The sequence below is a fragment of the Podarcis tiliguerta genome (assembly GCF_965153285.1).
Source record: "Podarcis tiliguerta genome assembly, chromosome: 7".
Classification (NCBI taxonomy): domain Eukaryota; kingdom Metazoa; phylum Chordata; class Lepidosauria; order Squamata; family Lacertidae; genus Podarcis; species Podarcis tiliguerta.
In genome coordinates, this window is record NC_139540.1 from 21,545,136 (window position 1) to 21,560,094 (window position 14,959).

Here is a 14,959-nt window from a genome sequence, read left to right on the forward strand (position 1 = left end):
TCACCAAAGTAGCTGCTTTCAAAAGCCATTTAAGAGGCTTGCAGTTTGGGGGCCAGTCTGTGCCTGAGAGCCAGTCCGTGTCTGTCCTGTGGCTATATATTCAACCAGAGATTGTGTAATATAATTGGGACCAAAGTACATAAGACATTTGACCCGGATGCATTTTTCCTTGTTTCATAACACTAGAATTTGTGGGCATCCAGTGAAGCGGAATGCTGGAGGATTCTGGACAGATAAAAGAAAGTATTTCTTCACACACAGCATAGTTAACCTATGGAACTCACTGCCACAGGAGGCAGTGGTAACCTTTAAAAGAGGTTCAGACAAATTCAGGGATGATAAAGCAATGCTGAAACCACAGGAGGGGAGAGTGCTCTTGTGCTTGGATCCTGCTTCTGCTTGGCCACTGTGAGAACAGATGAGCCGCTGGCCTGACCCCGCAGGTTCTCATTACATTCTGATTCAGTTGCATGTAGCTTTGCCTTGCTTTGCTGTGTAGGAGGTTGCCGTCTTGAGCAGCAGATCTCAGCAGCACCGGCAGGCACTGCTTCCATTTTCATTCCCACCAGTCCCCAAAAAGGAAAAGGAAATTTCAATTGGAGAAAATGAAAGCCTCACAGTTGATGTTGGCAATATCTCAGTTGGTTAGAGCACGGTGCTGATGATGCCAAAGTTGCAGGTTCAATCCCCATATGGTACAGCTGCATATTCCTGCTGTTGCAGGGGGCTGGATGAGAACCAACACTTATGATTCTCTCCTAATTTAAACATACATAACAATATTAGGCAGTCCATATAGTTGTTTAAACAAGAGCAGTGGTTATCAGGCATGCACTGAAACATAGAAAAGGCAGTGAGATTTTCAGACCAATGAGTAGCAGAAGGTGGCTGTTTGTCCTTCCAGCCTTGTTATTTGCCACCACATGGAGTCTCACAATCCACTTTTGTTCATCAGTGCCCTTGATACAGCATGGCAGTGCTTAGAAATTAAAATGACAGATCTCATCCAGCCAGTGCAGCTGCTATCAGCCCCAGTAGGAATATTGGCAGCTCCCTTATGCAAACCTATTGGAGCATCTTGCTCAGTATAGTTCACACTGATTGTCAGGAACCCTCCAGGGTTTCAGGCTAGGAATCTTTTGGAATCTACCTGGAGATGCCGGGGATTGAACCTGGAACCTTCTGCATGCAAAGCAGATGTTTCACCAATGACCCTTCTACCATAGCTGTCAACTTTCAGATTTGAAAATAAGGGATCAGCAGCCTCACCTGTTCCGGGGACAGTCTGCGGGATATCTAACAATCCAGGATAGCAGCGGGAAGCTGCGGGAAACGGCGCTGGAATAAGGGAATTTCCCACAAAAAACGGAAGGTTGACAGCTATGCCTTCTACAGCCATTGTTGCCAGGTTAGGCTGCCAGAGCCCGCCAAAAGAGGAGGCACCCCAAGCAAAGTGTGTTTGCCTGGGGCCTCCTCAAACCTAGGGCCTGCCCTCAAAAAAATAGACAAGGAACAAGTTCTTAAATCTTTCTTCACTTGGCAGTGAGGTACCAGGGGAACCCGGATGGCGCTGTGGGTAAAAGCCTCAGCGCCTAGGGCTTGCCGATCGAAAGGTCGGCGGTTCGAATCCCCGCGGCAGGGTGCGCTCCCGTTGCTCGGTCCCAGCGCCTGCCAACCTAGCAGTTCGAAAGCACTCCCAGGTGCAAGTAGATAAATAGGGACCGCTTACTAGCGGGAAGGTAAACGGTGTTTCCGTGTGCGGCTCTGGCTTGCCGGAGCAGCGATGTCACGCTGGCCACGTGACCCGGAAGTGTCTCCGGACAACGCTGGCCCCCGGCCTTTTGAGTGAGATGGGCGCACAACCCTAGAGTCTGTCAAGACTGGCCCATACGGGCAGGGGTACCTTTACCTTTACCTTTTACCAGGGGAACACAATAAGGGTGTCGCTGTGACAGTGGGCACCACATCGGCGACCCTTGTTGTGTGGCGCACTCCCTCTTCAGTTTTCCTCTCCTTCAAAGCATAGCTTTGCTTTCCCGTTCCCCCACCCCGGATGAAGCCAAGTGGGTTTTTGAATTTGCTGTTTTCTGTGCTTTGTCTTGTATTTTGGTACGGACTTACCTTCTGATTGATTTTCTGCACAGGAGAGAGTGGTTGTTAATTTTTATTCTGTTGCAAAAAACGGTGTCAGAATGCTTTGAATAACTTTCTGAGGGAGTTCAAGGGTCACCAAATCACTCCAAAAAATATTTTATAATTGGTTGGTATGCCAGCCTTGACACATAGGGTAGGATTGCTGACTTTGCTCTTTTAAACAGATTGACTGGGATGGTGAGTTGACACAAAGTTTTCCTAAGAAACGTAGATCAATAAATTTTCTTTGGATCTCTCTTCCTCTTTAACACACAAACACACATGCTGAAAGATTCATTGCTGCATAATGTAAGCCTTTCAATTAAACAAGCTAAGGAGGTCTTTAAGCAGAGGCTTGACAACCATATGTCAGGAGTGCTCTGATGGTGTTTCCTGCTTGGCAGGGGGTTGGACTCGATGGCCCTTGTGATCTCTTCCAACTCTATGATTCTATGATTCATTCCTTTATTGATGTCATTGCTGTAAATATGGAAAATAATTCGCACATTTTTTAAAGGAAAGTAGTGTAAGGGTAACTTGTATTCAAGAGCTTATTGCTGTAAATATGGAAAATAATTTGCACATTTTTTAAAGGAAAATAGTGTAAGGGTAACTTGTATTCAAGAGCATGGCTCCAAACATACATAGACGTCTTAAACTGTGTGATATAATCACAGAACCAAAAGACCTGCTGGATCAGACTAAAGGTTCACCTAGTTCAGGTTTCATTTTTGTTTTTTTGCAGTGACCAATCAAATTTCTCCAGAAAAGCCCAGAAACAGCCTGAAGGCAATAGGCTTTTCTTATTCCCTAGCAAAGAGTATTCAATTATTTACTGCTTCTTCCCATGGAGGTTAACTACAGCTAAAAGCTATTGACAAGTCAACTCTTGTTTTAAAAGTGTGCAGTGAGTGGCCATCACTATGCCTTCCCATAGTGAGTCTGTGTATGCAAAGGAGTTGGCCCAAGCAGAGCAATCTGTCACTTGGAGCAAGGGAGTTTTCTATGCGAGCAAAGCAAGCAGCCCCATGTCTTGAAGCAATCCTGCAGGTCCCAGCAGGAATGTAACTGCAGCAGAAGTTTAGCAAGGAAAAAGGATGCCATGGAATTCCATCAGTGAGTCTTAAACTTAAGCAGTGCACCTGCCTTATGCACCTGACACACACTGGCCTGGATTGCATAGGCCAACAGCAGAGATCTAGGGCTTTCCACCACTTTGCTTGTCTGGTCCCTGGAAAGCGCAGGTCTGAGTGGTTTTCCATTGACTGAGCAGTTTTGCCTTTTCCCCACTGCTTTCCCTTCGGAAAACCCATTCCTTAGCACTAAATTATAGCAGACATCAATCTGGAAAAAACTCAGTTGACGTTTGCTCTGATTCCACAGTTAAAGACTGGGTTTCCTCGGAGTGTGTGGGGAGCGGTGGGGCAAGCAAAAGTATGGATGAGTCCCTATATGATTTTATTTTGAAGCAGGGGCTTAGATTAGATACCTTTTTGCATCTCTTTCAAGTCACTGAAGCCATAGAAAGAATGGAGCAGCTCTGGGCTTTCCTGATCCTGCTTCCATGATCTCAGGCAAGAAGTGAGTAATATCCATGAGAAAGCATCTAAATTTGGGGGAGAGGAGGGGAATGGGAGGTGGCAGGTTTTGTATATGGCAATGCAGGTCTTCCCACCTGCATGCAGGTGCTTCTGTGTACAGGTCCCTTCAGTATTCCTTACCATTGGTCATGGGTAGCTGAGGCACCCCTTCCCACACGGATGCATGTAGGCTTAAGTAGGCCTAATATCATATTGGGCATTGAGAAATCAGTCTATGACATTTGGATAAGGTAGAGCCACTAACCTTTAAAGTCAACAGTTCATCTAAAATCAAATAAGGTTTGACGTTAAAATAAACAGCAAGGAACCCCACTGTTAGCAAAGTTAGTAAAACATCTGCCAGCTGGCAAAGATATTCCAAGGTCAGCGAAAGTTTGCCATAAGTTACACAAAGGAGCAAATCCACTGTCCACTAATGTGTGCTTACATAAATAGTATATTTATGTAGCTGCGCTGCCTATAGATTTCATGGCGAACTGTGAGGCAAATTAAGCTCTTGTAGAGGCCATGGGTGAGGGCTTCTGTTACTTCCCAGCTATTCAAAAGTTAAAGATTTCCTTTCTTTTTTTGATCCTCTTTGCTGAATTTTTTTGGGTGTGGTTTATGCAAACAAATATGGGGCGCGGGTGGCGCTGTGGTCTGAACCACAGAGCCCAGGCCTTGCCGATCAGAAGCTCGTTCCCTGCTCCTGCCAACCTAGCAGTTCGAAAGCACGTCAAAGTGCAAGTAAATAATTTGGTACTGCTCCGGTGGGAAGGTAAACAGCGTTTCCATGTGCTGCTCTGGTTTGCCAGAAGCGGCTTAGTCATGCTGGTCACATGACCCAGAAGCTGTCTGCAGACAAACACCGGCTCCCTCGGCCAGTAAAGCGAGATGAGCATCGCAACCCCAGAGTCGTCCTCGACTGGACTTAACGGTCAGGGGTCCCTTTACCTTTACCTTTATGCAAACAAATAAAAAGCAAATAGGAATGAACAAGGTGCACTAACCAAAACCAAACATGGACGAAATTGTCTACCCACAAACTCTGGCATTACAACAAAAGCAAGAGAATTGTTAGAGCTTTCTACCTACCTACCTACACACACATACTCTCTCTCTCTCTCTCTCTCTCTCTCTCTCTCTCTCTCTCTCTCTCTCTCAACCCCCCCTTCCCCCACATCCCTCCATCTCCATCCAGGCAAGCAAGAAACATTATCACAGTTTAGGTTCACATTTCACATACTTTAGAAGGATATGGAACGATGTGGCCTAGCAAGAGTCTCAAGAGCTGGTTGCCTACCCCACTGACGGAGGAACAGGGGTGCGGGGGGAGCGCACCGCCCCCAGCAGCATGATCCTGGTGGTCTGCTATCGCGGCTGCCCCCCCCCTGCGCTGGGCGCCACGCCCCCGCCTGCTCTCTGCCCTGCCGGAGCTTGAAGCTCCATCAGTGGTCTACCCCTGACCTGCCGCTGCCTTAAATCATGTTAGCATCTCTATTAATTAAACCCCTTACATAACAGTACAGTACACTATGAAATATATAATGTCATGATTCCTTGTGCCATTATATGACACGATATATATATATATATATATATATATATATACACACACACATATATACATGCACATATACACATTTATACACACACAGACACAGATGCAAATTTATGCAAATCAATTTGCAAGAGTTGCAAAGCAGTAAGCAAATTAGGAAGGATTTAGGCTCTTTAGGGGACCATGATATTTCCCCTAAACTGGCCCATCATTAAAGAAAACATTAGAAAACAAGGTTATATCTTGTAGCAGCCATACACAGTGAAGAGATTGCCATTGTGGTCATCCACTTCATTGCACAAACAGAAGTTCTAAGGGCACATCACTCTACTGGGTTTAGTTTCTTTTGGAAGGAGGTCACTTGAGGCTTATGGCATTTTCTAATGGTAGATTTTATTTACAAATGTATAGGTGGAACATAATTCCAGGTACATCTTAGATCAGGAAAAGCTCACTGTTCCCACACATTGTACTTTCGAAGCACTTTGGGAGCACAGTTTTCCCCTCAAAGATTTCTGCACAGTGTAATTAACCCCCTCACCCCCCACCCCGGTTAAAATTACCAGCAACCCTTAACAAACTACAGTACAAAGGAACTGACCCTGTTAAAGGTTGTCCCTGGAACTTCCTGCTGCTCAAATAATGGGAAAAGTGCCAGAATTTTCTCACATGTCATTCTTAAATCTAAACTAAAAGCAATAATAATAATAATGTATATTTTATGTACAAATGTTTACATAAAATAAACATGTAGTGGATGCATGTTTTTATTGTCCTGCTGTGCATACTTGTAAATTAATTGATTTGCAGCTGATATCTGAGAAGCCACACACACTTAGCTCATTGGTCAAGGAGCAAACGTCTTGCAAAAATATCTGTTTTGTCTATAAAAGCTATTGTTGCTATTATTTTAAAATTTGTATTCCGCCAGTCATCCAAAGATCATAGGGCAGTTCGCAACATAAAAACACGAAATCAGAACACAAAATACATAGTAAAACAATAACAAAAATGTAAAGTTCCAAAGTTTAGGAAAGAGGTTGTTGCAATTAACAAGGCTTATTTTAAATCAGTTTGCAGAGTAACAAAATACTTTAGTGTTCCTTGTTTTGCTCTGGTAAGTACCGTTCATTAAAAAGTTTATTTTAAGGGTCAGTAATATTATTTACAATAATTCAGCGAAGAAATAAATCTTGTACCAGAAATGGAAGGATCCCTGGAAGCTGGTGAATCCGTTTAGAAGACTTTAAAATAAGTGATTTATTGCTCACAGAGGCAGAACTGGCAGATTTGCAGTTTTGGCCTTTTCCCCATTGAATGTTGCCATGTAATTTCTTAACATATAAACATTCCCCAGATTAATTATTTAAAAGCAGAGTAAATAACTAGAAAGGACCAGAGGGCTCAGTTTCATATCACGCCTATTGCAAAAGTGAATTTAATGTTTGCTTTTACTCTAATAATTAAAAAGTATGGCATATCTCTGTCTGCAGATATAAATATATATCTCTAACGAGACATGATGGGGTTCAAGGGCAGAGAAAAGATGGATATTCCCTTGCATATTTCCTTTAAAATGCTTACATGCCTCTTTTTTATTTGATTGTATGACATCAGCGGGCTGGATTTTGGTAAATAAAATCTTACTGAAAAGCAAAAGGAAATCAGCATGAAAAGGTGCATCAAGACTGATAAACGTGGCCCACAAACCTTTGCTGACTAAACATCCAGGAGCTTTTGCGCTATGCTCATTTAAGAATATTACTTTGAAACACAGAGAATTTTGGCTAAAAGCTGTAACGGGGGGGGGGGGGGTCCTTGCTTGGTTTTCCAGGAGTAGCAGAGCAAACTTTATTCCTCAACCTTTCCTTACTCTCCCACCCTAAACTGGAGACACCACCCACCCACAACCAATGGATGGGTCTAGAACTTTCGTTTGCCCTGTCAGCCAAGCCAAAAATTGGAGCCCTTCCACCTGTCAATTCTGACAGAAAGGCTGTGGGTATGTGTGCTGTTGACTTTGGGCAGTGGCTTTGAATGGTCCCCCCAACCCCCTTCTCCCTAGGGCAACTCCCCCCCCCAGCCCATTTCTACCCCCAGGTTCAGTTAAGACAACTGAGTATTACAGAGGCCCACCGGTCACAAAATGGTGACAGGTGGAGGCAGAGTTTGGCATAACCGATGGCTGTTCCTGACATTACTTTCTACTGATATCTAATCCATCTCTAGAAATTGCTGAATGGTTTGCCATGGCATTTTCCTGGTGGCAGGGAGTTCCATAGCTCAGCTTTCCTCATGCGAAGTTCAGGCATTTGCTCTGGAGGTCTTGTGGCAGCCTTCCCACTCAGTTTGTTGATTCAGAGGCTCTTAAGTGGAGACAGCTTTTCCTTTTGCCTTTTCCCGTATCCGCCCCTACATGCCTCAAAGGATGTTTTTCCCATCTCCTGTCATTTCTTCTCTCATTCTTCCCACAGCCAACTTCTACCTTAACTCAGGGTCATTCATGCCTCCTCCTTGGTCCTTTCACATACAGTGGTACCTCGGGTTACATACGCTTCAGGTTACATTAGCTTCAGGTTACAGACTCCGCTAACCCAAAAATAGTGCTTCAGGTTAAGAACTTTGCTTCAGGATAAGAACAGAAATCGTGCTCTGGTGGCACAGCGGCAGCAGGAGGCCCCATTAGCTAAAGTGATGCTTCAGGTTAAGAACAGTTTCAGGTTAAGAACTGACCTCCAGAACGAATTAAGTACGTAATCAGAGGTACCACTGTATTTACGTCTTCCTCTTGTAACGATTTCCTCTCTTACCCCATTTCCTCCCTACTTCCAGTTCATGTGAGATTAATAACAATATTGAACCTTTATGCCACAGAAAATCTCCTTCAGGCCCTCCTGCGGCCTTTTCCCCTCAGAAGAGGGAGGCCTTCCTTCCTCCTCTCCCCACAAGGCTCTCTGTTCTCCTGACCCTGCCAGTCGCTGGTCCTTGGTCATGGCACAACGAAAGGTCATGGCACAACCAGAGGGTAGGGCAGGCAAGCGAGGAGGTGCTGGGCGCAGGAGGTGGCGCTGAGGTCCACTTGAGCATGGCTCAAAGATTACTGGTAAGTCCTGGCTCTTAGTTTGAGAAACATTGCCCTAGGCGATTCGGGCCATTCCATTAAGAAATCAACAGTCCATGTCACTGGTGTGGATTATTCTGCATTCATTAACCCTGAGATTCATCTGCCATTGCAGTTCCCTTACTTGATCTTAGTCCCTTAAAACGCTTTCAGTTCTTTCCCCCCTGATTATCATGCTCTTCACTCTTCACCAGCTGCCCTCAGTAATTTTGGGGTCGCCTGCAGGTTACGCCATCTCCACTCCTTTGTTTACTCGATTGCCTTGCCTCTGGAGAAATATATTTCATGCCCCTTCAAATGGGTTCCTCAGCAAACATCCCAAGGGGCGTTGTTTTCTAATGCAACACTGCTCGGTATTGCAGGGGCCATATTTCAAAGTCATCACTTCCACCTCCAGTATTGTTCTGCTGATACACAGATTTATTTTTCCAGCTCAGCCAGCACTAGGAAAACGGCCCCTGCTTAATTGAGTGCCTAAGGTGCTTCTGGCTCCCTTTCCCCCCCATTCTGCATACCATCTGCTTGGTGAGGCTCAGCAATGCTGCAGACTTTTCCATCAGGATCTTTGGTGCAGCACAAAACCTCTGGCCTGTACACACACACACACACACACACCCCACATGCAACACATGCATGCTCCTGTTTCCAATGCATTATGTCGCTGACATTTCTCTGGTGAAGTGCACTTCAGGTTAGGTTCCTGTTTGCTGCAACTAAAGCCACATATTTGCACTCTAAGATCCATTCATTTGCAGCTGTGTTTGTTGAGAAGAAGCAGTAGCCTGGAAACCAGTGGCGTAGCGTGGGTTGTCAGCACCCGGGGCAAGGCAAGTAATTTGCACCCCCTAACCCGTGAATTTGCGCCCCCTAACCCATGGATTTGCGCCCCCTAACCCCCAGATGTTGCGCCCGGTGCGGCCGGCCCCCTGCACCCCCCACGCTACGCCACTGCTGGAAACCACAGCCAGCACTCACAGAACTAGCTGCATGGCCGAATTAGTACAGGACCTTTTAAAATAAGTGTTTCTTTATTGAAAGTTTTGGACATAAAATACAATAAAAATCAAACTGATCTAAATAAAAAAAAGTAATAAGGGAAACCAAGGAATGAGAAAAAAGGAGAGGACCTTTCTCCCAACTATCCCCTTCCTGTGTGTGTCTTCCTCAATCCAAGATAAAGGACTTCTAACAGAGAAAATAGAATAAATAAAATAAAATTGAAGTACTTCTGCCTCTCCATCTGTCAATTATATGTATACCAATTATTCAAAGTATTTAACATAGGCACTCCTGTAGTTAATACCCAGCTTTTTTATCCCCCCCCCCATTCTGCAAGATGGCATTTCCCCAAACTCGCCTCGCAGAACCCAGAATCCATGATATCCAGAGCCATACACCAGTGTCCCTCCCTTTAGCCTCTCCTTCCAGTGCTTACCATCAGCACAACAAAAATTTCACCCATATAATTGCATAACCCATATAATTACTTAGTCAACCTCCAAGCTTCCCAATAATCACTGAGCCTGGGCTTGACCAGCTAAAGCAAAAATGAGAAAATTGATTCTCTCCTACACACACACACTCACACACAGACACAAACAAGTGAGGATGGTCATCACACATTACTTTCTTTACAGTAGTAAAAAATTGTGAGACAGAGCATGATGGGAATTGTAGTTTTGAAATAAATACTTCAACAGTGCATGGATTTTAAGCCTTTCATATTATGCAAGGGACTGAAAGGGTAATCAGGAGAAAGCAGAACCTTGCGACACTTCCTTCACCGCCAACCTCTTTTTATTTTTTCTTTTAGGCTGCTGTAGCGGGAGGCACGACAATGATCATTGACTTTGCGATACCTCAGAAAGGCTGTTCTCTCATTGAAGCCTATGAGAGATGGAGAAGCTGGGCAGATCCCAAAGTTTGCTGCGATTATGCACTTCATGTGGCCGTCACATGGTGGAGCGACAAGGTAAGCAGAAGGCCAGTAGCATGTTTGTTCCTTCAAGTGTGTCCAACATGCGCCAAGGAGAGATGCCACGAGTTGCATGGAAAACGGTGTGTGTGTGGCGTTCTTGCCAAATGACCAAGGGCCCAGTTGTGGCACATTCAAATTTGCCTTCCTTCCTCCTGCTTCTTGCTGGGCAGCTACTTGTCTTCATTCTGTGTGGGGGAGGTACATATTTTGTGCTGTTTTAGATTGCTATTTTTCTTTGGACAAAAACATGATGGGTTGTATGAGATGAAGTTTCTTCATTCACCCATGGACCTCAGCTTGCTCAGTGGTCCTTCCCCTTCTTCTTCTCTCTCCTGCACACTCCACAGATTTCTTTTAGGGTTTCTGCCTGCTTGCTGGAGCAGATTTGACATGGGGGTTTGCGTGAGGATTGGTGAGGAAAGAAGAGGGAGAGAAAGTTATGTTTCTCTCTCTCTCTCTATATATATATTATTACATTTTCTGATTTACATTTCAAAATATTCATTTAAACAAGCTTAAATCAATGACTTCCATTCTTCTCTTTCATTTTGCATATCGTGCATCCCTGCATATTTTACATGAACTAAACCATTCAGTAATCCATTGTTACATCCATCAAAACTTGTTTTCACTGTTGAACTTAACTTAATGCTACCAGCATTTTTAAATGAACACAATTTTCACCTATATATTCAGTAAACATTTTTCAGGCTTCTTTAAACATATATTCTTCTTGTTCTCTTACTCTATATGTTAAATCTGCAAGCTGCGTTTATTCCATCAGTTTAAATTGCCATTCTTCTATGGCTGGGACCTCGCTCATTTTCCATTTTGGGGCTAACAAAACAAAGGCCGCAGTAGTAGCATACATAAATAGTTTCACAAGCTTGTGAAACTTCTTTAGCTTAGTATTTACCTTAGTATTTTGTATCTGTATTCTTTTATTGAAGTGTTTTATGTATTTTGTATTTCATAATTTTAAATTGCTTCAAGACACTTTTGGATGTGTGAAATGATATATACATGTAATAAACTAAATTTTCACCATGCTCAGGAGCCCGGGGTGAAGCCTTCCAAGATGGGTGTGCTAAAGTAGCCAGAGGATTTAGTCCTGGGAATTTTTTTAAAAAAGCTTATTTAAAAGTTATTTAATTATAAAAAAAATAATTGAACGATACTGTAATAGCTCCTTTTTTTTCATAATAAACAAGAATTCCAAAAATACATAACCAAAAAAGTGTCATAGTCCCTACAGGAATTAATTTATGACATTAAAGTATTGAATAATTATTGGGTACAACATTTTAGAGAGAAATCTTACTGTCTCCTGAAGAATAACCTGGGAAATTTTGGTGTTCTTCCAGTCAAGTAAAAATATCTCTGTCAAACAATATACAGTACTCAAATAATTTAGCCAATCAGATGGTAAGATTTGATGCCAAATAAATTCAAGAGGATATTGTGAGGTTTGAACATTTAACAATTTTTTGTTGTGTTTTCAGGTTAAAGAAGAGATGAAAACCCTAGCCCAGGAAAAGGGTGTAAACTCCTTTAAGATGTTTATGGCATATAAAGGTGTCTATATGGTTGGAGATCTAGAGTTACACTCTGCCTTTTCTCAATGCAAACAAATCGGTGCGATTGCTCAAGTCCATGCAGAAAACGGGGATCTGATTGCAGAGGTAATTATCTATCTCCAAGGTGACACAGGAACATTCATCCACCCTGCAACAGATTGCAGCAATACCTGTGTATTTAAGATTGTAACGATTTGTAAATTACACATCTTTTGCTAACAGAGTGCAGAGGGGAACTGGGCATGTTGGCCCTACCATCTCTGCCCCTCCTGACCTTCCCACATTCAATTAATGTCTGGAGGGGCAGCCTACATGCCTTCAGCTGAAAGTGCATTGTCTTCTCGTATGACTGGGAGCCCTGTGTAACTGGGGCTTTGTCATCCAGAGGAGCCTATGTATGCACAACCAAATGTTCACAGACTCCCTTTCAGACTTTCACCAAATATGCAGTCAGAAGAGACAGAGCTAGTGGAAGATGGTGATGTTGAAGGCAGGGCTAGCACAAAGGGTCTCGTGGCTTCCCCTCCAAAATCTGAAAACTGTCATTTTAAGGGTGCTGTTTGGAAACACCTGTTCCTCTCAAATGTACCGATTTCAGAGTACAGGAGGATTGATGGTCAAATCACTATGAGAATTGCATTTCTGAGAGGGGAATAGGAGTCTGCTATCAACAGTCACTGGGACGCTGGTGGCGCTGTGGGTTAAACCACAGATCAGAAGGTTGGCGGTTCGAATCCCCGCAACGGGGTGAGCTCCCGTTGCTCGGTCCCTGCTCCTGCCAACCTAGCAGTTTAAAAAGCACGTCAAAGTGCAAGTAGATAAATAGGCTACCACTCCGGCAGGAAGGTATGGCGTTTCTGTGCACTGCTCTGGTTCGCCAGAAGCGACTTAGTCATGCTGGCCATATGACCCGGAAGCTGTACGCCGGCTCGCTTGGCCAATAAAGCGAGATGAACGCCGCAACCCCAAAGTCGGCCACGACTGGACCTAATGGTCAGGGGTCCCTTTACCTTAATCAACAGTCACTAGACTTAATATGCTGCAATTCCCAGTTCTCTTTAAAGTGGTGTGATACTGCTTTAAGTGTATTATGCAGATAGGGCCTTAGCGATGCTTAAAGTAGACCCAATAGACGGAGCTGTTCTGCCTGGCCTTCGGTCCAGGCTCAGTTTGACCCCCCTCTATGGGACCCTGTAAGTTACCTCTTTGGCCCTTTTATTGGCTCAGGTGGGACCAACATGGATAGCTGACCCTGATGAATACTCGAGGTTCCCGACCCCTGTGGTTGCAATTTCATGGGCAGTCATTTAATTTTATCCTGATTCTAATTTTTAAGCTGTATTTTAATCAATTGTCTGATTGTGTTTTAATGTATTTGACATTTGATGTTAGCCACCTCTTGGCTGGGGAGGGCGGGGTATAAACAAAAATTTACTTACTTACTTACAATATAATCAGTGGGACCAAAGTGACATTATTTCAGTGGGTCTACCCTAAGCATCACCAAGGCTGCAATTCTAACTCCACTTACCTTGGTGTAAGCTAAATGGAATTCAGTAAGACTTCCTTCTGAATAAGCATGGTTAGGAATGAGCTGTGAATCTGGATCCAGCCCAAAGACATCTCTGAACAGAAGCAAATGCGTGTGGTTTATAACAAGATATAAACACAACATATATTTCCAAAGCCTTCTGTGTTTTTGAAAAACAAAGCATCCAGAAAAATCAAGCACGTAGGCATTTGTTCTGATAAACTACAAATCATAGCTAACTAAGTTGCTAACCATCACAGTACAAATGATTTTCAAATCTTGTACTTATTGGGGTTTCTAAATTACTCGGGTAGCTGGACCAGAGTTGCAGAGAAGTCATTAATTTTTCCACTGGTAGCAACGTTAACTTCTGTGTCGCTGTGGCTGGCCTGCAGGGTGCAAAGAAGATGTTATCCCTGGGAATAACTGGTCCAGAAGGGCACCAACTGTGTCGCCCGGAAGAAGTGGAAGCTGAAGCCACGCTGAGAGCAATCACCATAGCAAACTCGGTGAACTGCCCTCTCTACGTAGTTCATGTGATGAGCAAGTCTGCAGCCACGGTGATCGCAGATGCACGGAGGCAAGGTGCGTTTCTGACCCAGTGTGTTTAAAGATTGTGTAGAGGTCCTGCAGAACCGGTGCTACTAAGATCTCCAGGTTTGAAATGCCATCCCTGGGTGTCAGGCAGAGATAGTTAAAACTCCAGGAGGAAATCTGGCTGGCACAGGAATTACTCTGCCTTACACACTAGGAATTAACCCTTCCAGGATGCTGGACTAGATGGGCCATTGGCCTGATTTAGCAGGGCTCTTCTCGTGTTCCTAAAAATAGTTGGATAAACAGGGCCTTCACACACTCCAAAGACAGCAACACTCTCATCTTAAAGGCATTTTCATCTTTGACAACTCAGTGGTGTGTGGTGACATTTTTTGTTGGGGCCAGAGGCACCAGCTTGCAAGGGCGATGGGGGGCGGCATCATGATGCCATGTGCACAAGGATCACGCCTCCCTCCCTAAGCCTGGCAGAACCTTCCCAGAGCTGGGAAGGAGGCACCGTCCTTTAATAATAATAATTATTATTTATTATTTATACCCCACCCATCTGGCTGGGCTTCCCCAGCCACTCTGGGCAGCTTCCAACAAAATATTAAAATACAGTAATGCATCAAACATTAAAAGCCTCCCTAAACAGGGCTGCCTTCAGATGTCTTCTAAAAGTCTGGTTGTTGTTGTTCTCTTTAACATCTGGTGGGAGAGCGTTCCATAGGGCGGGTGCCACTACTGAGAAGGCCCTCTCTCTGCCTGGTTCCCTGTAACTTGGCTTCTCATTGCGAGGGAACCGCCAGAAGGCCCTCGGCGCTGGACCTCAGTGTCCGGGTAGAATGATGGGTGGAGACGCTCCTTCAGATATACTGGACCAAGGCTGTTTAGGGCTTTAAAGGTCACTTTGAATTGTGCTCGGAAACGTACCGGGAGCC

The 14,959-nt window shown here is 44.2% G+C and overlaps 1 protein-coding gene across 1 annotated transcript in view; it reads left to right on the top strand.

Moving 5' to 3' along the window:
- The window catches only part of DPYS (dihydropyrimidinase), a 45,614-nt gene that overhangs the window by 3,512 nt on the left and 27,143 nt on the right, over positions 1 to 14,959 (top strand). The window contains exons 2-4 of the mRNA XM_083450596.1: positions 10,209 to 10,367; positions 11,876 to 12,055; positions 13,877 to 14,066. Of these exons, the coding sequence (XP_083306722.1) occupies positions 10,209 to 10,367; positions 11,876 to 12,055; positions 13,877 to 14,066 (529 nt within the window). The remainder of the gene's footprint in view (positions 1 to 10,208; positions 10,368 to 11,875; positions 12,056 to 13,876; positions 14,067 to 14,959) is intronic.